At 47.8% G+C, this 26242-nt stretch overlaps 3 protein-coding genes across 5 annotated transcripts; 1 reads left to right on the top strand and 2 right to left on the bottom strand.

Moving 5' to 3' along the window:
* The first annotated feature begins 396 nt into the window (after nt 1–396).
* Nucleotides 397–7260, top strand: LOC118290596 (creatine kinase B-type). The gene is made up of 8 exons (XM_035618378.1): nt 397–547; nt 4349–4562; nt 4978–5132; nt 5587–5719; nt 5963–6134; nt 6332–6455; nt 6549–6738; nt 6897–7260. Exons 2-8 carry the CDS (start codon nt 4370–4372, stop codon nt 7073–7075), a joined length of 1146 nt encoding a protein of 381 aa, XP_035474271.1. The 5' UTR covers nt 397–547; nt 4349–4369; the 3' UTR covers nt 7076–7260.
* Nucleotides 7261–7912: 652 nt separating this feature from the next.
* LOC118290368 (MAP/microtubule affinity-regulating kinase 3-like) lies at nt 7913–16372 on the bottom strand. The gene is made up of 17 exons (XM_035617982.2): nt 15756–16372; nt 15026–15211; nt 14787–14840; nt 14057–14105; nt 13892–13957; nt 13597–13667; nt 13142–13198; nt 12865–12999; nt 12639–12740; nt 12195–12314; nt 12001–12100; nt 11270–11382; nt 11050–11188; nt 10660–10841; nt 9628–9713; nt 9270–9542; nt 7913–8660 (listed from the first exon to the last, which is right to left on the bottom strand). The coding sequence occupies exons 1-17, from the start codon at nt 15804–15806 to the stop codon at nt 8291–8293; spliced, it is 2154 nt and encodes a 717-aa protein (XP_035473875.1). The 5' UTR covers nt 15807–16372; the 3' UTR covers nt 7913–8290.
* A 1319-nt stretch (nt 16373–17691) lies between these two features.
* Nucleotides 17692–24994, bottom strand: LOC118290666 (tumor necrosis factor alpha-induced protein 2-like). Of its 3 annotated transcripts, XM_035618466.2 has the most exons (14): nt 24927–24994; nt 24703–24795; nt 24218–24298; nt 23895–24121; nt 23565–23776; nt 21278–21392; nt 21074–21196; nt 20871–20965; nt 20705–20797; nt 20500–20626; nt 19585–19710; nt 19367–19516; nt 19131–19255; nt 17692–17998 (listed from the first exon to the last, which is right to left on the bottom strand). In XM_035618466.2, the coding sequence occupies exons 1-14, from the start codon at nt 24931–24933 to the stop codon at nt 17815–17817; spliced, it is 1758 nt and encodes a 585-aa protein (XP_035474359.1). In that variant the 5' UTR covers nt 24934–24994; the 3' UTR covers nt 17692–17814. The 3 variants fall into 3 exon arrangements, with proteins under 3 accessions (XP_035474359.1, XP_035474356.1, XP_035474358.1); XM_035618463.2 differs by having other exon boundaries at nt 23895–24298; XM_035618465.2 differs by having other exon boundaries at nt 19367–19492; nt 23895–24298.
* Nucleotides 24995–26242: the final 1248 nt, after the last annotated feature.

Below are 26242 nucleotides of genomic sequence, written 5' to 3'. Positions count from 1 at the left end.
ACTGATTGTAACTGATTGTAACTGACTGTAACAGACTGTAACCGTAACAGAATGTAACTGTAACTAACTGTATCTAACTGATTGTAACTGACTGAAACCGATGGTAACTGTATCAGACTGTGACTGTAACTGTAACAGACTGTAACAGACTGTAACTGTAACGATTGTAACTGATTGTAACTGTAACTGCGACTGATTGTAACTGTAACTGGGTGTAACTGTAAGTGTGACTGTGACTGTTTCATCCCTTCATCATCACCTTCACCTTCGTCTTCTGCAGCAGGACCTGGACCTGTCAGCAGAGAGGGCGGATGAGAGGACGAGAGAGATCACGTGACTCTCAGCTGCTCTCTGACCAATCGAATGAATGGACTGAAAATAGGAGCCAATGAGGAGCAGGGGCCGGATATAAATTGCTTCAAGCTGCTTTAATCCGCAGCAGAAGAAGAAGACCCAGACCCACATCAGACTCAGACCTACATCAGACCCAGACTCGCATCAGATCCAGACCCACATCCGACAGTATCAGCGCAGACTGAACCGACAGGTAGGAACACCTTTAACCCTGACCAATCACAGCCCAGCTCATCGACCATCAGCAATCAATGCGTCACTCATCGGTTATAATGACAGATGATAAGACTCACGGAGGGGGGGGGGGGGCAAAGGAGCAGGCAGACAGACAGAGAGACGGACAGACAGACATGCTGCAGAGAGAGACAGACATGCAGTCGAGTTACTGGTTATTTACTGGCTGTTGAGCTGCAGCCTGTCTGTCTCTCTGTCTGTCTGCCTGTCTGTCCGTCTTTCTGTCTCTCTGTCTGTCTGTCTCTCTGCCTGTCTGTCTGTCCGTCTGCAGCCTGTCTGTCTGACCTTGCAGTCCGTCCTGCAGGTGTTGCGCAGTTCTGCGGTGACGGTCTTTAATGTGACGCACACAGTGACGTCACATCAGCTGAATTCATCCTTAAATAATCCACATTAAACCGGTGAGGCGTTAACAGTCCTTAATCTGCGTAACGAGGACAAACTGCGGCTCTGATTGGCTCTGCCGCGTCTCCATCACCGCGATCTCATCATATTTAATGAGATCGCGTGCATAACGAGCCGTTTCTTGAAAGCCGGTCACCGACCGGACCCGGTGGTGCTCGGTACCGTCCGTCCGGTGCACGAGCTGAAGGTGACCGGGGGCCGCGCGCTGCAGCACCGATCTGCTGCTGCGTCATCCCGCAGCCTCCGGTGGATCAGTCCGCCTCCGCCTCCTCGTCCCGGTTTAGACTCGCACTAATCCCGGACCTGTCTGTACCTGGACCCGGACCCGCACCTGAGACCAGATCTTAGAGCCGCTTAACGCTCTCACGTCACTGAACATCAGCCGTCACCCTGGTAACAAAGAACCTTACTCGGGGACTTTCTGCACGTGCGTCTGAGATCTCCAGTTACGTCACAGATGGATCAATCTTCTACTTCCTGTTTGAATGAAACTCATCATCATGAGAAACAGGAAGAACGATTCAACAAACTGAACAACAACAACAACAACAACAACAACAGTTCAATCAATCACCAAATATCTCGTCATAGAATCATTTAATGTGTCTGAATGTTTTCATGTACAGACAGATGGACAAAGACAGACGCACGGACAGAGACAGACAGAGAGAGAGAGACAGACAGACGGATGGACGGACAGACAGAGACAGACGGAGAGAGAGAGACAGAGAGAGACAGACGGACAGACAGAGAGACGGACAGAGAGAGAGACAGACGGACAGACGGACAGACAGACAGACGAAACAAACTATATTTAGTTTTCATTAGTTATTTGAAGATATCAAAACGGGCGTCATGATTGACAGCTGACACTCAGGAATTGTCGTCTTTATTTATAGTCTACAGTCATTGATCTTCTTCATATACAGTCACTGATCGTTTTTATATACAGTCGCTGATCGTCTTTATATACAGTTAGTGATCGTCTTTATATACAGTCAGTGATCGTCTTTATATACAGTCTCTGATCGTCTTTATATACAGTCAGTGATCGTCTTCATATACAGTTAGTGATCGTCTTCATATACAGTCAGTGATCGTCTTTATATACAGTTAGTGATCGTCTTCATATACAGTCACTGATCGTTTTTATATACAGTCAGTGATCGTCTTTATATACAGTCAGTGATCGTCTTTATATACAGTCAGTGATCGTCTTCATATACAGTCACTGAACGTCTTTATATACAGTCACTGATCGTCTTTGTATACAGTCTCTGATTGTCTTTATATACAGTCAGTGATCGTCTTCATATACAGTCACTGATTGTCTTTATATACAGTCACTGATCGTCTTTATATACAGTCTACAGTCACTGATCGTCTTTATATACAGTCACTGATCGTCAGACAGAGAGACGGACAGAGAGAGAGACAGACGGACAGACGGACAGACAGACAGACGAAACATAAACTATATTTAGTTTTCATTAGTTATTTGAAGATATAAAAACGGGCGTCATGATTGACAGCTGACACTCAGGAATTAAGTCTTTATTTACAGTCTACAGTCAGTGATCTTCTTCATATACAGTCACTGATCGTTTTTATATACAGTCAGTGATCGTCTTTATATACAGTCAGTGATCGTCTTTATATACAGTTAGTGATCGTCTTCATATACAGTCAGTGATCGTCTTTATATACAGTTAGTGATCGTCTTCATATACAGTTAGTGATCGTCTTCATATACAGTCAGTGATCGTCTTTATATACAGTTAGTGATCGTCTTCATATACAGTCTCTGATCGTCTTTATATACAGTCAGTGATCGTCTTTATATACAGTCAGTGATTGTCTGTATATACAGTCACAGATCATCTTTGTATACAGTCGCAGATCGTGTTTATATACAGTCAGTGATTGTCTGTATATACAGTCACTGATCGTCTTTATATACAGTCGCAGATCGTCTTTATATGCATTCAGTGATTGTCTTCAAGTACAGTCACTGATCGTCTTTATATACAGTCAGTGATCGTCTTTATATACAGTCAGTGATCGTCTTTATATACAGTCGCTGATCGTCTTAATATGCAGTCAGTGATCATCTTAATATGCAGTCTCTGATCATCCTTATATACAGTCACTGATCGTCTTTATATACAGTCAGTTATTGTCTTTATATACAGTCAGTGATCTCCTTTATATACAGTCAGTGATCATCTTAATATGCAGTCTCTGATCATCCTTATATACAGTCACTGATCGTCTTTATATACAGTCAGTGATCATCTTAATATGCAGTCTCTGATCATCCTTATATACAGTCACTTATCGTCTTTATATACAGTCAGTGATTGTCTTTATATACAGTCAGTGATTGTCTTTATATACAGTCGCTGATCATCTTTATATACAGTCACTGATCGTTTTTATATACAGTCAGTGATTGTCTTTATGTACAATCAGTGATCGTCTTTATATACAGTTAGTGATCGTCTTCATATACAGTCACTGATCGTCTTCATATACAGTCGCTGATCGTCTTTATATACAGTCAGTGGTCGTCTTTATATACAGTCGCTGATCGTCTTTATAAACAGTCAGTGATTGTCTTCAAATACAGTCACTGATTGTCTTCATATATACAGTAGGTGATCGTCTTTATATACAGTCACTGATCGTCTTTATATACAGTCAGTGATCGTCTTAATATACAGTCTCTGATCATCTTTACATACAGTCTCTGATCGTCTTTATATACAGTCACTGATCGTCTTTATATACAGTCAGGGATCGTCTTAATATACAGTCTCTGATCGTCTTTATATACAGTCAGTGATCGTCTTCATATACAGTCACTGATTGTCTTTATATACAGTCACTGAACGTCTTTATATACAGTCACTGATCGTCTTTGTATACAGTCTCTGATTGTCTTTATATACAGTCACTGATCGTCTTCATATACAGTCACTGATTGTCTTCATATACAGTCACTGATCGTCTTTATATACAGTCTACAGTCAGTGATCGTCTTTATATACAGTCACTGATCGTCTTTATATACAGTCAGTGATCATCTTTATATACAGTCGCTGATCGTATTTATATACAGTCAGTGATCGTCTTTATATATAGTCAGTGATCATCTTTATATACAGTCAGTGATCGTCTTTATATACAGTCAGTGATCGTCTTTATATACAGTCGCTGATCGTATTTATATACAGTCAGTGATCGTCTTTATATATAGTCAGTGATCATCTTTATATACAGTCAGTGATCGTCTTTATATACAGTCAGTGATCGTCTTTATATACAGTCACTGATCGTCTTTATATACTGGTTCCAGGTCCAAGGCCCAGACGTCATCATGCCGTTTGGAAACACCCACAACCAGCTGAAGATGAACTATTCTGCGGAGCAGGAGTTCCCCGACCTCAGTCAGCACAACAACCACATGGCGAAGGTGCTCACACCTGAAATCTACGCCAACCTGAGGGACAAGGAGACGCCCAGCGGGTTCACCCTGGACGATGTCATCCAGACTGGTGTCGACAACCCAGGTAACACCTCACCCACACACCAGGTAGCCCCCTAAACCTGATGAGCCAAGTCCAGTTCAGTGCCCGGACACTTCCCCAGGTAGCTCCCTCCTCAACCGCTTCCCCCGTCCAGGTAAGACCAGGTGACTCTCTGGACTGTTCCTGTGAGAAGGAACCTGCTCATGTTGTTCCTCTGCTCTGGACTGTGGCTGTTTTATTAATAAACTCTTTAATTGGATCGACTCGTTAGATCAGGTTAATTTCTGCTTGTTAATTCCCCCACAGGAAGGGGGGGGGGGGTACTTCCTGTTTAATCACCTGTACATCCTCCACTTCTAATCCCACTTAATGTCGTTAGCAACATCAGTAGAAATACCTCAGTCACGAGTCCGAAGGTGATCGGCAGGACCTAATTGGCCATTTTGTGTCCCTGCAGGTCACCCATTCATCATGACGGTCGGCTGCGTCGCTGGAGACGAGGAGACGTATGAGGTGTTCAAAGACCTGTTGGACCCGGTGATTGAAGACCGCCATGGAGGATACAAGCCATCAGACAAACACAAGACGGACCTGGACTTTGAAAACCTGCAGGTAAACAACAACAAACTGACGGAGGCCTCAACTATTTTTCCAGGTTCACATCCAGAGACCAGGTCCACATCTAGAATCCAGGTTAACACCTACAGACCAGCTCCAAACCCAGAGACCAGGTTTACATCCAGAGAGCAGAGACCAGGTTCACACCTAGAGATAAGGTCCACATCTAGAGACCAGGTTCACACCCAGAGACCAGGTTCACATCCAGAGAGCAGAGACCAGGTTCACACCTAGAGATAAGGTCCACATCTAGAGACCAGGTTCACACCCAGAGACCAGGTTCACATCCAGAGAGCAGAGACCAGGTTCACACCTAGAGATAAGGTCCACATCTAGAGACCAGGTTCACACCCAGAGACCAGGTTCACACCCAGAGACCAGGTCCACATCCAAAGACCAGGTCCACAACTCTGTGCTGATTGGCTCAGACTGTGATTGTCTGTTTCAGGGTGGAGATGATCTTGATCCAAACTATGTCCTGAGCTCTCGGGTCCGGACTGGACGGAGTATTCGTAACTTCTGTCTGCCGCCACACTGCAGCCGCGGAGAGCGACGCGCCATCGAAGACCTGTCCATCGAAAGTACGAGACGCAGCTTGAGTTAGAACTGATCCTCAGGTCTGGTGGTGCATTCAGGGACACTGACCATCTGAGGAGCAATGACCTGTTTATACTTAGATATTTCCCATCATGTCTCAGTGAGCGTTTCAGGACTGGACTCAGACTGAACTTCAAGTTTAACTGAAATTCAAAATGAAAATGATGAGTGTCTGACCTCTGACCCCCCCCCCATGTGTCTGACCTCTGACCTCTGGTGTGCTGCAGGTCTGGACGCCCTGGACGAGGACCTGAAGGGGAAGTACTACGCCCTGAAGAACATGACCGAGGAGGAGCAGCAGCAGCTGATCGACGACCACTTCCTGTTCGATAAGCCCGTCTCCCCGCTGCTGCTGGCGTCCGGTATGGCCCGTGACTGGCCCGACGGCCGCGGCATCTGGTCAGTGAACACACCGTGAACTCTGAACTCTGAGCACCATGTGACACTGAAGGATGAAAATGTGTAACCACGGAAACCAAGTTCAAATGTGAAAGGATGTCCAAAACATCTGGACAGATGCTGAAACTTAAGTGTTGTTGACTGACTTCCTGTCCTCGCCCCCTCCCCTCTAACCCCGACCCTCTCCCGACCCGCAGGCACAACGACAACAAGACCTTCCTGGTCTGGGTGAACGAGGAGGATCACCTGCGAGTCATCAGCATGCAGCAGGGAGGGAACATGAGGGAGGTGTTCACACGCTTCTGTACCGGACTCACCAAGGTCTCACACCTGTCTCACACACCTGTCTCACACCTCTCTCAAACCTGTCTCACACCTGTCTCACACCTGGCTCACCCTCTCTCTGTCTTGCAGATCGAGGCTTTGTTTAAGGAGCGAGGTCACGAGTTCATGTGGAACGAACACCTGGGCTATGTCCTCACCTGTCCGTCGAACCTGGGGACGGGACTCAGGGCCGGGGTCCACGTCAAACTGCCCAACCTCAGTAAGGACGACAGGTTCGGAGACATCCTGAAGAGACTGAGGCTCCAGAAGAGAGGGACAGGTACAGACAGACAGGTCCACAGACAGACAGGTCCACAGACAGACAGGTCGACAGACAGACTGACAGAAGGACAGACAGACGGACAGACGCCCTACAGACTCAGGCCTGTCTTACTAATGAACCCACCCCCGTGACATCACATCCTGTCTGTGTGTCAGGTGGCGTGGACACGGCGGCGGTGGGCGGAGTCTTTGACATCTCCAACGCCGACCGTCTGGGCTTCTCGGAGGTGGAGCTGGTCCAGATGGTGGTGGACGGAGTCAACCTGCTGGTGGACATGGAGAAACGTCTGGAGGCCGGAGACGCCATCGACGACATCATCCCCGAGCAGAAGTGACATGTCACTGTGACCTCCTCACCCCCACCCCCCTCCTCACTGTAACCAATCAGCGAGCGTCCTGCAGGACGTGTAGCTGCTCACGTAGACCTCCGTCTTCCAACATGTAAAGGATTTTCTATTTGTCTCCACCTGTTGGACTCTAACACCTGAATATATAATAAAGTGTGTGTCCCTGAACTCAACATGCAGCAGCGTCTTCCTTCACCTCACACTGGGGGCGTGTCCCTCACCAGCTGACCGGTTCATTGTTTTATGATTCATCACATTTTCTCACCAGTGACCTCATGTCATGTAACTGACCTCAGGTCTTGTGATGTCTGTTCACTGGACACAGCTTCAACTTCTTGTAGTTTTTATTAGAACTACTGACTCAACGTCCCACAATGCATCGTGAAAAACTCCTGATGGTCACTCACCAGGCAACATGTCCCATCATGCATTGCTCCTAGACAGACGATCTGAGAACATTTCCATTTTAAAAGACAAACAGCTTCAATAAAAATCATCATCATAGCAGTGAGTGATGTCACACGATGACATCATCATGACGTGTATTAATATGTTATAATGTGAATCATCGCTTCTAGTGGACCAGATTGATGATGTCACTAACTACATCACCACCAGGTGCCGTTATATCTGTCTCTCTCTCTCTCTCTCTCTCTCTGTCTGACTGACTCTCTGTCTGTCTCTCTCTCTCTCTCTCTGTCTGTCTGACTCTCTCTCTCTCTCTCTATGTCTCTCTCTGTCTGTCTCTCTTGTCTGTCTGTCTTTCTGACCCCTCTGGGCTCCTGTAGTTTGCCTGTAGTGAAGAAACTCCACCCACACAGGAAGTTGTGCTGTGTTCAGGGTGTTTAATGAGACACAGGTGAAACAACAGACGTCGGTCGCTCGTGTACAAAAGAGAAAAATGAAAGAGATGAAAACAAGTTGAGTCTCTGTCAAAGTATTTACATTCACAAACACACATGACCCCGCCCCCTCATTAAGACTCCGCCCTTACCCGATCTCTGGTGGGCGGAGCCAAAACCCATTCACGATAAAACATAAGTGTAAATCACAGCAGAACAGTTCCTGTCTCTCACAGACAGACAGACAGACAGCCTGTCTGTCTCTCTCTGTCTGTCTGTCTGTCTCTCTCTCTCTGCCTGTCTGTCTCTCTCTCTGTCTATCTCTCTCTCTCTGTCTGTCTCTCTCTCTGCCTGTCTGTCTCTACAGTTTGAGTTCATTGGCGATCTTGGAGGCGACGTTCTTGAAGGCGATGGACGTTCCTGAGATCCGTTTGAAGCGGACTCCGTTGAGCGAGAGGCGGGGCAGTTTGCACACTTCCATCTCCCATTGGACGAGGCTGTCGGCGTGTCCGTCGCCGTGGACGCAGAGCAGCAGGAAGCATTCTCGCTGCTCATAGTCACAGTTGTTGGCATCCAGGACTTTCCTGATCTCCCTCATCATGTCCAGCGGCTCCATGGAGGACGTGGTCTTCATGCTCCAGGTGAACCTCAGAGAGCGAGGCTTCGACTCCTTCAGAGGAGGAGCAGCAGGAGAAGCAGGCTCCGCCCTCTGGTCACACGCCATGGTACGACTGGGCGGGGCGGAAGGGAGGAGGAGTTAATGAAGGTACATCACCGTCTCTGATAAATTACTGATGAACTTTATGAACACATGGGGAGGTGGCTTCTGATTGAGAGGGAGGGAGCAAGGGAAAGACAGAGAAAGGGAGGGAGGAAGGAAGGTAAAGAGGGAGGGAGGAGGAATGTAAAGAGAGAAGGAGGGAGGAAGGAAGATAAAGAGGGAGGAAGGAGGAGGAGGGAGGAAGGAAGGTAAAGAGAGAAGGAGGGAGGAAGGAAGGTAAAGAGAGAAGGAGGGAGGAAGGAAGGTAAAGAGGGAGGAAGGAGGGAGGAGGAAGCAGGAAGGAGGAGGGAGGAAGGAAGGTAAAGAGAGAAGGAGGGACTGAGGAAGAGGGAGGGAGGGAGGAGGGAGGGAGGAAGGTAAAGAGGGAGGAAGGAGGGAGGAGGAAGGAGGAGGGAGGGAGGGAGGTAAAGAGAGAAGGAGGGACAGAGGAGGAGGGAGGGAGGAGAGTTTCAGAGTTAATGATCAGATGGAAAATAAAGATTTCAAGTAAAAACAGGATCTGGATTCTGAGGCACAGGTGAGTGCAGTCAACCTCCCATGATGCTTTGCACGAGCGTACCTGCGTGACAGTTTGGAAGTGATTTTGGAGAACAGGTTGGCGGATCCTCTGGCCCGTGATTGGGCGAGAGGTGTGTTGTCATGCGACAGACTGGGAGAGGCGGGGGGGCCGTTGTAGGTGGCGGTGCGTCGCTCTCGGAGCTGACCCCCGTGGAAGGTGCTGCGACTCGCCGTCCCCCGAGGGAAACGCAGCCGGTCGGGGGGAGTTGCTCCACTGCTAACGCTGTGGGTCGAGGCTCCACCCACAGATCTCTGGGTAGGGGTGTTGGCCGAGCTGGGGGGGCAGAGTTTAAACATGAAATAATAAAAGGATCTTTGTGAGGTGTTTCTGTGTGATGTCATCAGTGATGAGCTCGTACCTGTTCTCTTTCCCATTGTGAACGACAGAGTGACGATCAGTGGAACTGCACACGTACGTGTTCCTCCTCGTCATGCTGGACCCGCCCTGACAACACATGACATCATCAGAGCAGCTGCTGATTAAACTAAACATGTGACACTACGCGTCATGATTGAGAGCTGACACTGACTCAGGACTGGTCAGGAGCGTGTGTGGGCTGGGCCTCCATACCACTCCACGATCACTACTGTACAAACTCTGATTGTCTTTATATACAGTCGCTGATCGTCTTTATATACAGTCAGTGATATACAGTCAGTGATCGTCTTTATATACAGTCAGTGATATACAGTCAGTGATCGTCTTTATATACAGTCAGTGATATACAGTCAGTGATCGTCTTTATATACAGTCAGTGATATACAGTCAGTGATCGTCTTCATATACAGTCAGTGATTGTCTTTATATACAGTCAGTGATCGTCTTCATATACAGTCAGTGATTGTCTTTATATACAGTCAGTGATCGTCTTCATATACAGTCAGTGATCGTCTTCATATACAGTCAGTGATCGTCTTCATATACAGTCAGTGATTGTCTTTATATACAGTCAGTGATCGTCTTCATATACAGTCAGTGATTGTCTTTATATACAGTCAGTGATCGTCTTCATATACAGTCAGTGATCATCTTCATATACAGTCAGTGATCGTCTTCATATACAGTCAGTGATTGTCTTTATATACAGTCAGTGATCGTCTTCATATACAGTCAGTGATCGTCTTTATATACAGTCAGTGATTGTCTTTATACACAGTCAGTAATCGTCTTCATACACAGTCAGTGATCGTCTTTATGTACATTTCGTGAGTAAACGCTGCTAATGCGAATATTAACTCCTTTCAACCACACATTTATACGTTGGACTGAAGATAAAGTTCATTATTGATTATTCCATTAATCATGAACCAGTGAGTCGATGTGTCGTCAGTGGGCTGTAGAGTATGAAGTCAACATCACTCTTGGTGGCAGTGAATTGTGGGTAACTCACAGTGGGCGTGGCCGAGGTCTTCCTCCGCTCAGGGACGTTGGTCACGTTGGGGTCATTGTCGTTCCCCAGCAGAGGACTGCCCCCTTCCACAGGACTGGACTTCCTGTTCTGACCTCCCACTTCCTGCTTCACCTCCCCCTCTGCTGTTTGACTCTTCCTGGGGTGAGGAGCAGCTGAGGACACTGAGGAGAGGAGGAGAGGAGGAGTGGGGAGAGGAGTGGAAGAGAGGGAAGAGGAAGAGAGGAGGATAGGGGGAGGGGAGAAAGAGAGTGGGAGAGAACGAAATAGGAGGAGAGTGGGAGGAGGGGAGAGGAGAGTGGGAGGAGTTAGTGAATGACAGTCAGTGAACATGTCTGTAACTGACCCAGGTTGACCCCGATGTGTCTGTACCTTGGTCACTGCACCTCCTCTGTTTGGAGGAAGAGGAAGAGGAAGAGGAAGAAGAGCGCTGGATGAGGAGGTGAGCAGGAGATGGACGGGGTTTGAGCAGAGAGATGCTGCTGGAGGACGAGGAGTCCTTCACCTCCACCTACACATCAAACAGACATCTGTTATCTCCAGGTAGGTCCAGGTTGTCTGCACACCTGTTGTTCCCATGGTAACCTCTGACCTCAGCAGCTCTGCGTCCCAGCAGCAGGTAGGTGGCCGTGATGTCATCATACTTCATCTTGGCGAGCGATTCATTGATCTTTTCTCTAGAGTAACCCATCCCCACCATCCTGTCTGAAACAACAGATCACACTGAGCTCCACCAATCAGGAGTTAGTCTCAGCTTATAATAATAATAATACATTTCATTTATAGTGCAGTTTTCATTGCTAAAAGCAATCTCAAACTGCTACAGAGTAAAAACAAGATTAAAAAAAAAAATATACAAAAATAGGTTTCAAAAGAAAAAACATTGGTAGAAGAAAAAGTACAAAATGTAGGCGAATGCTTGTTTAAAAAGAAAGATTTTTAGGCCCTTCTTAAAAGACAGAGTGCTTTGTGGAGCCCTTGGGTGGTCTGGAAGAGAATAAGGAGTCAGTCTCAGCAAAACAACAGCAAAGTGATCAGAAATATTGAACAAACATCAGTGATAAGAACGACCTCACATGACAGACACATGGAGGGGGCGGGGCTTATGACATTAAGACAACAGGGGGCGATCATGATTATTTGTCTTCATGTCGACCATCTTTATTTACAGTCTCTGATTTTCACAGTTTAATGTAATTTTGTAATGATGTAATTTAGAACATCATGGTCATGATATGATACAGTATAGATATAGTAGATATGAACGTGTTTAGTCGTACGTCATGATATGATACAGTACAGATACAGTAGATATGAACGTACCGATCCTCGTCTGGTCCCTGATGTCCAGCTGTGGCTCCACGAACGGTTTCAGCTCCTGTTCATCACAACCAGCATTGATCCAACGATCCTTCATGATTTGCTGATGAGGAAACAACAGTGGAACCAACACACTGATCAGCTTCCTTTCATGGAATCAGTAACTTATTGACGACGTATTGATTTTGAGTTCTGACCTCCAGCGTCCCTCGTTTCCCCGGGCTCAGCACCAGGAAGCGTTTCAGTAGGTTCTCACAGTCAGTCGACATGTAGAAGGGAATACGATATTTGCCTCGTAACACTCGCTCTCTGAGCTCCTACAGACAGAAACACAGACACGCTGGTGGACCACAGACACTGTCCCTGTCTGTCATTTAAAGGAACAGTGCTGCTCAGGCATGTTCCTAATCAGACAGACCGTGGAGGTGTTGAAGTTCCTTCCTCTTTTAGAGGAACCAGCAGTTTGACCCTGCTGTCAGTCTCTGTGCTAAGCTAAGCTAAGCTAAGCTAAACCTGTCCTGGACACACGGAGATCAAAGTCCTGAACCATGTGAGTCTGGAGAAGACAGAAATCTCTATATGGATGAATGGAGCGATCAGAGGCTCTGCGGCAGTTCCCAGAGAGACGCCATGTTACTGACCTTGAGGTTCTGTCCGTCAAACGGTAGAGAACCACTGACCAGAGTGTAGAGGATCACACCCAGACTCCACACATCCACCTCTGGACCATCGTACTTCTTCCCCTGAAACACAGGACGTATAAATACACACAGCTACACAACCACTGTGTACATGTATGTATATGAATTATATATACACAATATCCAGGTGCCCCTCTCTACGTACATGATTGACTGAGTGATTTACCTGGAAGAGCTCAGGAGCAGCATATGGAGGAGAACCACAGAAAGTGTCCAGTTTCCCTCCCACAGTGAACTCGTTACTGAAGCCAAAATCAGCTATTTTAATATTCATGTCAGCATCAAGGAGGAGGTTCTCTGCCTGGAGGGGGGGCAGGGAGGAGGAAGAGGAGGGGAGAAGAAGAAGAAGAAGAAGAGTGAATTGGCAGCAGGTTATGTAAATACATGATGTGTTCAAAGTCGTCTGGAGAATCAGAGTTTCTATAACTGTTTGTTTGTTTTACCTTAAGGTCTCGATGAACGATGTGTTTCTGATGACAGAACTGGACTGCAGACACAATCTGTAGAGACACAGACAGGTACAGACACACAGCCAGGTACAGACAGGTACAGACACAGACAGACAGGTAGAGACACACAAAGACAGGTACAGACACAGACAGACAGGTACAGACACACAAAGACGGGTACAGACACAGACAGACAGGTACAGACACACAAAGACGGGTACAGACACAAACAGACACAGACAGACAGGTACAGACACACAAAGACAGGTACAGACACACAAAGACGGGTACAGACACAAACAGACACAGACAGACCGGTACAGACACAGACAGAGACAGACAGGTACAGACACACAAAGACGGGTACAGACACAGACAGGTAAAGTATTATTGCTGCTGTATTATGAGATGCGGGTGGCCAAGCTACCAGGTGTGTGGGTGTGTGTTACCTGTCTGAACTTAGCCCTGGCCTCCTTCTCCTTCATCCTGCCATGAGCTACGAGGTAGTCGAACACTTCACCTGGTGAGAAATAGACGTCAGAGGTGAAACTACGTTTTCCTCATCCAATCATCTGATTCGTTCACTACTACGTCTGATCAGCTGACGAGTGTGATCCCGACTGGCCACTGATGATCAGAGTGATCAAGACCTGGTGTCAGACCAGGATCAAGACCTGGTGTCAGACCAGGATCAAGACCAGGTGTCAGACCAGGTGTCAGTTTATAGATGAAGGTGTGACTGACCTCCACTAGCATACTCCATCACCAGGTACAGAGTCTTCTCCGTCTCTATGACCTCAAACAGCTTGACTGTAGAGAGTGAGACAGGTGAGCAGACAGACAGGTGAGCAAACAGACAGACAGACAGACAGATGATCAGACAGACAGATGTATGGGGACATTACTCACCAATGTTCGGATGATTCAAGATCTTCATGATTCGAACTTCTCTGAAGAGCTGAGACACAAACATGACATCATCAGTTTGATGTGATGTCATCACACATTCATCAGGTCTGAAGTCCACATGATCCGTCGGTCCTCCGTCAGTCCTCCACCATTACCATGTCAGTCCTCTGTCAGTCCTCCGTCAGTCCTCTGCCAGTCCTCCGTCAGGCCTCCGTCATTACCATGTCAGTCCTCTGTCAGGCCTCTGTCAGTACCATGTCAGTCCTCCGTCAGGCCTTCCATCAGTTCTCTGACAGTCCTCTGTCAGTCCTCCGTCAGACCTCCGTCAGTTCTCTGACAGTCCTCTGTCAGTCCTCCGTCAGACCTCCGTCAGTTCTCTGACAGTCCTCCGTCAGTCCTCTGTCATTATCATGTCAGTCCTCCGTCAGGCCTCCGTCAGTCCTCCGTCAGGCCTCCGTCAGTTGTCCGTCAGGCCTCCGTCAGTCGTCCGTCGGGCCTCCGTTAGTCCTCCGTCAGTCCTCTGTCATTACCATGTCAGTCCTCTGTCAGTCCTCCATCAGGCCTCTGTCAGTGCCTTGCAGTCCTCCGTCAGGCCTCTGTCATTAACCATGTCAGTCCTCCGTCATTACCATGTCAGTGTTCTGTCAGTCGTCCGTCAGGCCTCTGTCAGTACCATGTCAGTCCTCCATCAGTCCTCTGTAAGCTCATCAGTATGTGGGGTCGGACTCACCTTCTGCAGGCTGGTGGGGTTCAGCTGGGTCTTATCGATGATCTTTACAGCCACCTGTCAGGGAGAGAGACAGTTACATCACCAGGTCACGTGTCTATCTCTCTGCTTGTCTCACCTCTTGTCCCGCCCTGATGTGTCTGTCTCTCTGCCTGTCTCACCTCTCATACCGATGTATCTGTCTCTCTGCCTGTCTCACCTCTTGTCCCATCCCGATGTGTCTGTCTCTCTGCCTGTCTCACCTCTCGTCCCGTCCCGATGTGTCGAGCCAGCTTCACTTTAGCGAAGTTTCCCTTCCCGATGGTCTTCATCAGGCGGTAGTTCCCGACGTGGGGCGACTCTTCTCCGGCGCCGGATGAGGAGGTTTTACAGCGAGCGGAGCGGATGGAGCGGGACACCTCGCCACGCCCATCCTCCACTGAAGCATTCTGGAAAAAAAAACTGTGTTTAGATGGGAACAGAACACGTTGGTCCCTTGCTATAAAACTGGAAGGCTCCAGAGTCTTGCTTCTAACGGTCCACGGATCCGATGAGACCTCACCTGGACCCAGATCCAGATCCAGATCCAGACCCAGACCCAGACCCGGACCCAGACCCAGATCCAGACCCGGACCCAGATCCAGACCCAGATCCAGACCCGGACCCAGATCCAGACCCAGATCCAGACCCAGATCCAGATCCAGACCCAGATCCAGATCCAGATCCAGACCCAGATCCAGACCCGGACCCAGACCCAGACCCAGACCCAGATCCAGACCCAGATCCAGACCCAGATCCAGATCCAGACCCAGATCCAGACCCAGACCCAGATCCAGATCCAGACCCGGACCGTGTCAAACACCGGGACCAGCCTGACGTGTTCAGCCTGTGAACCGTCATCGATGCACGACTCATCTTCATCATGATGAAGTTCATGTGACTTTAACACAAAGTGCTGAAGAGTCGAACTCAGGGTTAGAGTGACGGACTCACATGTTCCGCGTCCCGCTCGTTGACGGTGGGCAGGGGGGTCCTGGTGGACATGGTGCCCGGGTCAGTGAGAGGCAGGTCCGGTCATGGAGCCGCTGCCCGAAGCGAGCGGTCTGTTTTCACTTCGGGTCGGGTCGTTCTCAGCAGACCGGCATCCCTGGCCCCTGGCCCCCGTCCTGGCCGGAGGGTTATCTGGCCCGGCCCGGCTCGGTTCGGCTTGTTATCGGACAGATGTTCACCGACATCGATCCAAACTGACGCGGAGCAACAGTTCCTCTTTGCGGGCGAAGTTACCCGGCTAGCTCGCTAGCGACACCGGGGGGTGTTTCTGGGACCGGAGCGGGTCCAGAGGTTTCTGCCGGTCCCTGTCTCGGGTCGGGTCGGTGGGACGGACCCGGTTTGGTGAACTCTGCAGCTTGTCCCGGTCTGTTCAGCTTCTCCTCGTCCAATCTGGACACGGTCCATTAGCCGCTATGCTAGCCTTAGCCAAGATGGAGGACTAACCAAACCCAGCGCGCCGACCGGATATGACGTCAGCAGCACCGCGGGAGGTGATTGGTTCGTCATCCAGAGCGGCGGCGTCTGTTGTTGCTAGGGTGACTGGACAGAGCGACAAACCACCGGTTCTGTTCCGGTTCTGTTCTATTCTGGTTCTGGTTCTGTTCCGGTTCTATTCCGGTTCTGTTCTGTTTTGTTCTGTTTTGTTCTGATTCCGTTCCGGTTCTTCTCTGGTTCTGGTTCTGTTCTGTTCCGGTGATGTTCTGTTCTGGTTCTGTTCTGTTCTGTTTTGATTCTGTTCTGGTTCTGGTTCTGTTCCGGTCATGTTCTGTTCTGGGTCTGTTCTGTTCTGTTCTGATTCTGTTCCGCTTCTGTTCTGGTTCTGTTCTGGTTCTGTTCTGGTTCTGTTCTGGCTCTGGTTCTGTTCTGGTTCTGTTTCTGGTTCTGTTCTGGCTCAACAATAATAAATGAATAATTTCCTCCGCCAAGGAGATTCTTTATGCCGGTCTATCTTTATCCCTGTCTGTCTGTCTCTCTCTCTGTCTGTCTGATGAAACATGGATCAGGACAAAGGGGCAGAGCCAGGAATGTTTGATCTCTTTCTGTAACATTGTTTTTTCACGTGTTCACTGATTTCACAGAATAATTCATGAGAACCATCAGACACATTCACCGATCTGAATCTGGATCTAGTAGATTTAAATGTGGACGTCTGAGCTTGACTGAAGTTCTTTGTTCATTTAGTTCTTTCAACAATAAACGTTGGGATTTGTTGCACAGGAGATTCACAGCCGCTGCAGTACAACTACACACCACAATCAGTTTCCACAGAGGAAGTACAGGAGGCCCAGGACTGGACCTGAGGAACACCACATCGGACTAGACCACATTGGACTGGACCTGAGGAACACCACATCGGACTGGACCACATTGGACTGGACCACATTGGACTGGACCTGAGGAACACCACATCGGACTAGACCACATTGGACTAGACCTGAGGAACACCACATCGGACTGGACCACATTGGACTGGACCACATCAGACTAGACCTGAGGAACACCACATCGGACTGGACCACATTGGACTGGACCACATTGGACTGGACCTGAGGAACACCACATCGGACTGGACCACATCGGACTGGACCTGGGGAACAGAACATCGGACTGGACCACATTGGACTGGACCACATCGGACTGGACCTGAGGAACACCACATTGGACTGGACCACATCGGACTGGACCTGAGGAACACCACATCAGACTGGACCACATCGGACTGGACCATATTGGACTGGACCTGAGACCGGACCGTGAGCCAGGTGTGGTCTGACCTGCAGACGCCATCTTTATCTCTTCAAATGAGCTGAAGCCTTCGACTAAATGTTTGTCTGTCATCAACATGTAAACCACGAGCAATGACTTCCCAAATAAAATATGATTTTTTATTACCTTTATAAATCAGCAACACTGGAACAAATTACAATGAGAATAAAAAAAACAACTGTTTACTGAGTGATTCTGCAAACTAACAACATGCCAACAACATGCTAACACACTTCTACAGCCTCATCTGATTGATCTTAGTACTGATCCAATTGACTTTGACCCTGGAGAAAAACGGAGGGCTGTGACTGGTGGAGACATCGAGGAGGCGGTTCTCCTTCACGCTCCGCCGGATGGAGCGAGTGTCAGCAGCTGATAGGCCGGTTTTCAAAGACAGGAGCGCTGACACGTGAACGTCACTGAGGAGAGACGGATCAGAACAATCACAGTGTGAAGGGTTTGTCAAGGTCAGTGATCGTCTTTATACACAGTCAGTGGTCGTCTTCATATACAGTCACTGATCGTCTTTATATACAGTCAGTGATCATCTTTATATACAGTCACTGATCGTCTTTATATACAGTCACTGATCGTCTTTATATACAGTCACTGATCGTCTTTATATACAGTCACTGATCGTCTTTATAAACAGTCAGTGATCGTCTTTATATGCAGTCAGTGATCGTCTTTATATACAGTTGCTGATCGTCTTTATATACAGTTGCTGATCGTCTTTATATACAGTCAGTGATCATCTTTATATACAGTCACTGATCGTCTTTATATACAGTCACTGATCGTCTTTATATACAGTCACTGATCGTCTTTATATACAGTCACTGATCGTCTTTATATACAGTCACTGATCGTCTTTATAAACAGTCAGTGATCGTCTTTATATGCAGTCAGTGATTGTCTTTATATACAGTTGCTGATCGTCTTTATATACAGTCAGTGATCGTCTTTATATACAGTCAGTGATCGTCTTTATATACAGTCGATTGTCTCACAAACAAAATCGTTTTAAAACCAGGAACAAAAACCTGCTGCAGTAGATTCACAGACAGAAGCTGATTGTCAGTGACCTGATGATTCAAGTTCACTCAACTCCTACGACACGTGAGCCCACCTGGCCACACCTGCCGTCTCCCATGGCAAAGACCCACAAAGAGAAATGAAACCAGGAGTCGGGACTTACCCAAGTCCTGGTTTCTCAATCCTGATTGTCCTGAAGATTAGACTAGTTTTGATTGGCCCATTAAAACATTCAATCCTGATCATTGTGAAACACATGGTGTCCCCTTGTAGCTCTGCACTGGTTACAGAAATGAATATCCTACTTGAATTATGGCTGTTGTTAAAACAAACCACAACGTGTACAGTAATGTCGCTAATCAACAAACAGCTGCCGTGAGGGCGACGTTATGACATTAAAATAACGGGGGTAAATGAAGCCATCGCTGACTTCCACCTAATGTTTAGACCGTCTGGACGTCTGAATGTCTGAGCCTCCGCACCTCCGTTCTCTTGAGTGAAGGTCAGAGAGGTTACCTGAGGTCGGGGAACGCTCTCGCCAGACTGACCAGCTCTAGCTGAACACTTCCTGGATCCTGCAATCGAAGAACCTCAGCGATGCTGCAGAGAACCTCAGAGAACCACAAGGACTCGCTGCAGCCCTGAGGACACACATACACACACACTGAGGTACAGTAACACTTCACTACTGCCCAACTATGATCCGTGCACGTGTATGAGCGCACACGTGTATGAGCGTGCACGTGTCTCACCCCCTCTGTGAAGAAGTCGTTGATCTTCTGAGCATCTTCTTTCATCCGTTGAGCTCCGCCCACCTGCTGCTCTCTGCCCTTCATCTTGGTCTTCATCATCCTCATCACATACTGAAGAACCACGTCCTGATGGACGACACACAGCAGAGACTACAGAGAGACAGACAGGAGGTCAGGAGAGAGAGACAGGTGGGAGAAAGACAGGTAAACAGTCTCACCTGTCTGCAGGCTTCTCTCAGGTCCTTCAGGTCCGTCAGCTGTCCAATCAGAGAGTTGAGCAGAGAGTCGACGACAGGAAGTGACCCGTCCATCCACACAGACGTCCACAGATGACGGTAACACACCTGAACACACACACACACACACACAATCAATCATACACACACACACACACAGGTGACTGTAACACACTTATTTATCTATAAAGTCAGATGAAACTAATCAAATAGACAAACGCCAGGATAAAAGGGCTGTCATTTTATATATAGTCAGTCACTGATCATCTTTATATTCAGTCAGTTATTGTCTGTATATACAGCCGGTGATTGTCTGCATATACAGTCAGTGATCGTCTTCATATACAGCTTTATATACAGTCAGTGATCGTCTTTATATACAGTCAGTGATCGTCTTTATGTACAGTCAGTGATCGTCTTTATATACAGTCAGTGATCGTCTTTATGTACAGTCAGTGATCGTCTTTATATACAGTCACTGATCATCTTTATATACAGTCAGTGATCGTCTTTATATACAGTCAGTGATCGTCTTTATGTACAGTCAGTGATCGTCTTTATATACAGTCAGTGATCGTCTTTATGTACAGTCAGTGATCGTCTTCATATACAGTCAGTGATCGTCTTTATATACAGTCAGTGATCGTCTTTATGTACAGTCAGTGATCGTCTTTATATACAGTCAGTGATCGTCTTTATATACAGTCACTGATCGTCTTTATATACAGTCAGTGATCGTCTTTATATACAGTCAGTGATCGTCTTTATATACAGTCTCTGATCGTCTTTATATACAGTCAGTGATCGTATTTATATACGGTCGCTGATCGTCTTCATATACAGTCGCTGATCGTCTTTATATAAAGTCACTGTGTTTATACGGTCTAAGATTCGTACCTTCAGCTCCAGGTGGATGGGACAGGTAAAGTACCTGTACCCACAATCCCTCAGTGCAGTCAGAGTGTCCAGACAGCGTTGTCTCTGCTGCTCAGTCAGGTTTCCTGTCGGATCTGTGACGTAATCCCTGAGGAGAATCAGAGTCGGCCAATCAGCTGCTGAGAAGCAGCTCAGGAGAGTTGAGCTGAGCAGCAGGTGACCTCACCTGAACTGCTGCTCACAGACCAGGTGAGCTTTGATCACCGAGCGCAGGTTCATCTGGTTCATCTTCACAAACTGTTCCACACTCGTCTTGTAGCTGGAACATGTAGTTTCACGTGTTGACTCGTGACACGTGAAACGTGCTCCTGCGTGTGGTGGGCGTGGCCTACCTGCTGAGGAAACTCTCCAGGTGAGCGGTGATCCTCTCACCTCTGCTCTGCTCTCTGATCACGTGTCCAGACTCCGTCAGGACCCTGTCTGTCATCTGGAAACAACAGCACCATCACAGACTGAAGTCCAGGTGAATCAAGGTGAACCTGTTCACACCCTCTCATACATCACTCCTGTCCGTGACACCTGCTGTGTGTCTCACCTGGATGACATCAGCAGCCAGTGGACTGTAGCAGTAGCTGTCGATGAGCTCAGGGTTGGCGCCGCTCAGCCAGCTCTCCTCTTCCTTCTGTAACGCTCTGCTCAGCCACAACTTGACTTTGTCCTGAAGGAAGAAACATCCAGACACGACGATCAGTCGGAGTCAGTCTGAGGCTCTGCAGGACGTCGATCCGCTGGTCGTCACCTCTTGGTGGGTCAGGTACTGCTCCTCCAGCCGGGTCAGGTCGTCCTCCAGCAGCAGAGAACTCGAACGCTCCACCCTCATCTTCCCGTCCAGGTCTTCATGTTTTAAAACTGTACTGAGGAGGAAACAGGCTCAGGACGTAAAGACACACGTGATCACATCACAGCTTGTCTTCTTCACACGACCCTTCTGTCTCATCTGTCTCTCAGGTGTGTGTTCATCAGGTGTGTGTGTGTGTGTGTATGTGTGTGTGTGTGTGTGTGCGTTCATCAGGTGTGTGTATGTGTGTGTTCGTGCGTTCATCAGGTGTGTGTGTGTGTGTGTGTGTTCATCAGGTGTGTGTGTGTGTGTGTGTGTGTGTGTGTTCATCAGGTGTGTGTGTTCAGGTTTGTGTGTGTTCATCAGGTGTGTGTGTTGAGGTGTGTGTGTGTTCATCAGGTGTGTGTGTTCAGGTTTGTGTGTGTTCATCAGGTGTGTGTGTGTTCATCAGGTGTGTGTGTGTTCATCAGGTGTGTGTGTGTGTGTGTATGTGTGTGTGTGTGTGTGTGTGTGTGTGTGTGTGTGTGTGTGTGTGTGCGTTCATCAGGTGTGTGTATGTGCGTGCGTTCATCAGGTGTGTGTGTGTGTGTGTGTGTGTTCATCAGGTGTGTGTGTTCAGGTTTGTGTGTGTTCATTAGGCGTGTGTGTTCATCAGGTGTGTGTGTTGAGGTGTGTGTGTGTTCATCAGGTGTGTGTGTGTGTGTTCAGGTGTGTGTGTGTGTGTTCATCAGGTGTGTGTGTGTGTTCATCAGGTGTGTGTGTGTTCATCAGGTGTGTGTGTTCATCAGGTGTGTGTGTGTGTGTTCATCAGGTGTGTGTGTGTGTTCATCAGGTGTGTGTGTGTGTGTGTTCATCAGGTGTGTGTGTGTGTGTTCATCAGGTGTGTGTGTATGTTCATCAGGTGTGTGTGTTCAGGTGTGTGTGTGTTCATCAAGTGTATGTGTGTGTGTGTATGTTCATCAGGTGTGTGTGTGTTCAGGTGTGTGTGTGTTCATCAGGTGTGTGTGTATGTTCATCAGGTGTGTGTGTTCAGGTGTGTGTGTGTTCATCAGGTGTGTGTGTGTGTGTGTGTGTGTGTGTGTGTGTGTGTTCATCAGGTGTGTGTGTGTGTGTTCATCAGGTGTGTGTGTGTGTTCAGGTGTGTGTGTGTTCATCAGGTGTGTGTGTGTGTTCATCAGATGTGTGTGTGTGTGTTCATCAGATGTGTGTGTTTGTGTTCACCAGGTGTGTGTGTGTTCATCAGGTGTGTGTGTGTGTGTTCATCAGGTGTGTGTGTGTGTTCATCAGGTGTGTGTGTTTGTGTTCACCAGGTGTGTGTGTGTGTGTGTTCATCAGGTGTGTGTGTGTGTTCAGGTGTGTGTGTGTTCATCAGGTGTGTGTGTGTGTGTTCATCAGGTGTTTATATGTGTGTGTTCATCAGGTGTGTGTGTGTGTGTGTTCATCAGGTGTGTGTGTTCAGGTGTGTGTGTGTTCATCAGGTGTGTGTGTATGTTCATCAGGTGTGTGTGTTCAGGTGTGTGTGTGTTCATCAGGTGTGTGTGTTTGTGTTCATCAGGTGTGTGTGTGTGTGTGTGTGTGTGTTCAATTGTGTGTGTGTTCAGGTGTGTGTATGTTCATCAGGTGTGTGTGTTCAGGTGTGTGTGTGTTCATCAGGTGTGTGTGTGTATGTTCATCAGGTGTGTGTGTTCAGGTGTGTGTGTGTGTTCATCAGGTGTGTGTGTTTGTGTTCACCAGGTGTGTGTGTGTGTGTGTGTTCATCAGGTGTGTGTGTGTTCATCAGGTGTGTGTATGTTCATCAGGTGTGTGTGTTCAGGTGTGTGTGTGTTCATCAGGTGTGTGTGTGTATGTTCATCAGGTGTGTGTGTTCAGGTGTGTGTGTGTTCATCAGGTGTGTGTGTTTGTGTTCACCAGGTGTGTGTGTGTGTGTGTGTTCATCAGGTGTGTGTGTGTTCATCAGGTGTGTGTATGTTCATCAGGTGTGTGTGTTCAGGTGTGTGTGTGTTCATCAGGTGTGTGTGTGTATGTTCATCAGGTGTGTGTGTTCAGGTGTGTGTGTGTTCATCAGGTGTGTGTGTTTGTGTTCACCAGGTGTGTGTGTGTGTTTGTGTTCACCAGGTGTGTGTGTGTGTGTGTTCATCAGGTGTGTGTGTCCCGTGAGACCAGCGTTCATCTGTGTGTCTCTGTGTCAAATGCTGAGAATAAACTAAGATCTGGACGTTTAGTCTCGGCGTCTGTCGCAGCGACTCACTGTGGGTAGAAGTGGTTCACCCAGAGCAGCAGGTAGCTGCAGTCGCTTATCTCCGGTCCAGAGGCGGCGAGTTCCGTCAGCCGAGCAGAGAAGCTCTGGTGGTAGAGTCCGGCGTAGACGTTCAGGACGTCCATCTCCGGAGGGTAACAGTCCGTCACCGTCCTCGCCACCGTCAGCAGGTCGTCCCTCACACGTCTCCCCATGTGACACACCTGCAGACATTTGTTAGGAGCTGAGCTACTGACCTGCACATCTGAGTGCAGCACGCTAACAACACGCTGACAACAGGAGCGAAGGTCTATGTGTTCGGAGACTCTTGACATGTCTCACCTCTCTCTTCAGAGGTGAGGAGAAGCCTTCGGTTCCACCCGACTCGTCCTCCGCAGCCTCCGTCAGTCTGGACTCCACCAGGTTGTGCAGCAGAGTGTTGTGAGCGCTGATACATTTCAGAGGACGCCACACAGGGAGTCGGTCCTCGGGACGATCTGTCCAGCGCCGGTCCTGCACCTCCTGCTGCTGGATGCAGGCCACGGCATTCCTCAGCTGGTCCAGCTGTCCTGAGGAGGAGGAGGAGGTGAAGGTGTTTTGAACAGTCGTCCATATCTGCAGGGTCAGATCCTCGAAGTCTTTCTGCAGCCGGCTGTTGTCCTCACTGGTTGAGTCCTGACTGAAGAGCTGCTCCTCCCGGACGATCAGCCTCCTCCCGACCTCGTCCACACGGTCCGACTCTTCTCCTGCAGACACAGAACAGTTGTGAACCAAAACCTGCCAGAAACCAGTCGACTGAAGAAAAGTCAACACGGGACGGAAAGTTCAACGAAACATCTTGGATCATACAATGTTCCGTGTACAAACGAGGTTCTGTTGGTTCTATGGTCCAATCTGTGTTCTATCTTACTGTTGGTTCTATGTGATGACCTGTTGGTTCTAACTGTCTCTGAATCTGTCTCTGCAGGTTCACTAACCATTCAGTCACTTTTCAATAATGTCACTGCTTTTTATTTTTCCATAATTCATATTTTAACATTGACTCTCACGTTTCTGTGTCTGTCTGGTTTCATGTTATTGCTCCTCTGGACCAGGACGTCCCGACCGGGGACACGACCCCCCGCAACAAAGACAAACAAAAGGCTCTGACCTTCAGTTTGTCTGTCGGACTCTGACATCGCAGGGTTCTTCAGTTTCAGCAGTTCCCACCTCGGTCCTCCTCGGTTCTCCTCGTCGCGACCTGCTGAATATTCAACACCAACTCGACACCGGCAACTTCTTCAATAAATGATGAAGCAGCAACATGTTCTCTACATGTTTTCTACATGTTCTACATATTTTCTACATGTTCTGAACCTGAAAAAACCTTGTTACCTCTCATCTCTGACCTCAGGCTCTGACGGAGCGGCCCGTGCAGAGGGGTGGGGCCACACACACGATGAGGTGCGGCCCAGTTCATGTTACACTTTGACCTGAACCACACACACACACACACACACACACACACACACACTCTGCATCATGACTTGACAGAACACATGGCCTCACCTCTGCTGCCTCCTGGTGGACACAACCCACATGTCCAGACCAGAACCTCCTGAGCCTGCAGCAGAGGAACTAGAAGATCAGATTTCTCCAGTGTTCACATCTTTGCATCGGCTTCCTGTTAAATTCAGAATATAATCACCTACAAACATATTAAAGGTCCATATTCACCTTTCTGGTGTTTAAGTTGAAACAAAGATTTATGTGTTTTATTTGGAACCATAAAACATCTCAATATGGTTTTATAGCTCTTGTTACGAGACTCTCTTCTGATTAGCCGACTGTTTTCTGAGTGACGCTCGTCCAGGCCAACTACCTCGTCTGTTCACCTTAGAGCGGCTCTGACTGTGATGTCCCGGAGCGAGGAGCTTATATCTCCTGATCCCATCTCCTGACCAGTCATCGCCGACACCGGTTTCCGATGAATTTTGCAAAGGTGAAATGATTCAGAGCTAGTTCTGTCTCTTGTATTAATCTCATTATGAATCCTGGTCAACGATGTTGTTGATGCTCAGCAACAGAATGACGGTGAGCCTAAATGTAAACTGTGTATTTGTCTGTTTATTGACCGTTTGGACACTTTTACTGTTCTCACAAACCCTCCACCTTATTTATTATGACAAAAGCCAGGAAATCTCAATTCTGACAATATGGCCCTTTAATAATCAGTCTCCATCATATCTGACAGATCATAGTTCATATTATCAACAGATCACTTCACTGTGAACTCAGGACTTGAGGTAATGTATGGTATGATTATGATCTGTCTGTACAAATCAAATTGAATTGAGTTTACAGTCCAACAGACCATTGAGCAGCGCGTGTTGGATTGATAATTTTGATCGATTCTCATCAGAGAAAATTCTCCTTCAGGAAACGAGCTGAACTTTTGAAAAAACCCTGGTCCAGGATCTGAATCTGTCACAAACCATTCAGTCACTTTTCAACAATGTCACTGCTATCTGTTTACATAATTCATATTTTAACCTTTACTCTTCTGGTTTTGTGGAGTCATCTGACCCCTGGAGGCCCTGACCTTCAGTGTTCCTCAGTTTCCGTCCTCGGTTCTGTTCGACTGATTGACAGCTGGTATCGTCCAATCATCAGATGAGTTTATTAGAAATGAAACATCCTGCTGATGATGA

The sequence above is a fragment of the Scophthalmus maximus genome, chromosome 18 (assembly GCF_022379125.1).
Source record: "Scophthalmus maximus strain ysfricsl-2021 chromosome 18, ASM2237912v1, whole genome shotgun sequence".
NCBI classification, from domain to species: Eukaryota; Metazoa; Chordata; class Actinopteri; order Pleuronectiformes; family Scophthalmidae; genus Scophthalmus; species Scophthalmus maximus.
This window is presented reverse-complemented; position numbering and strand designations above follow the sequence as displayed.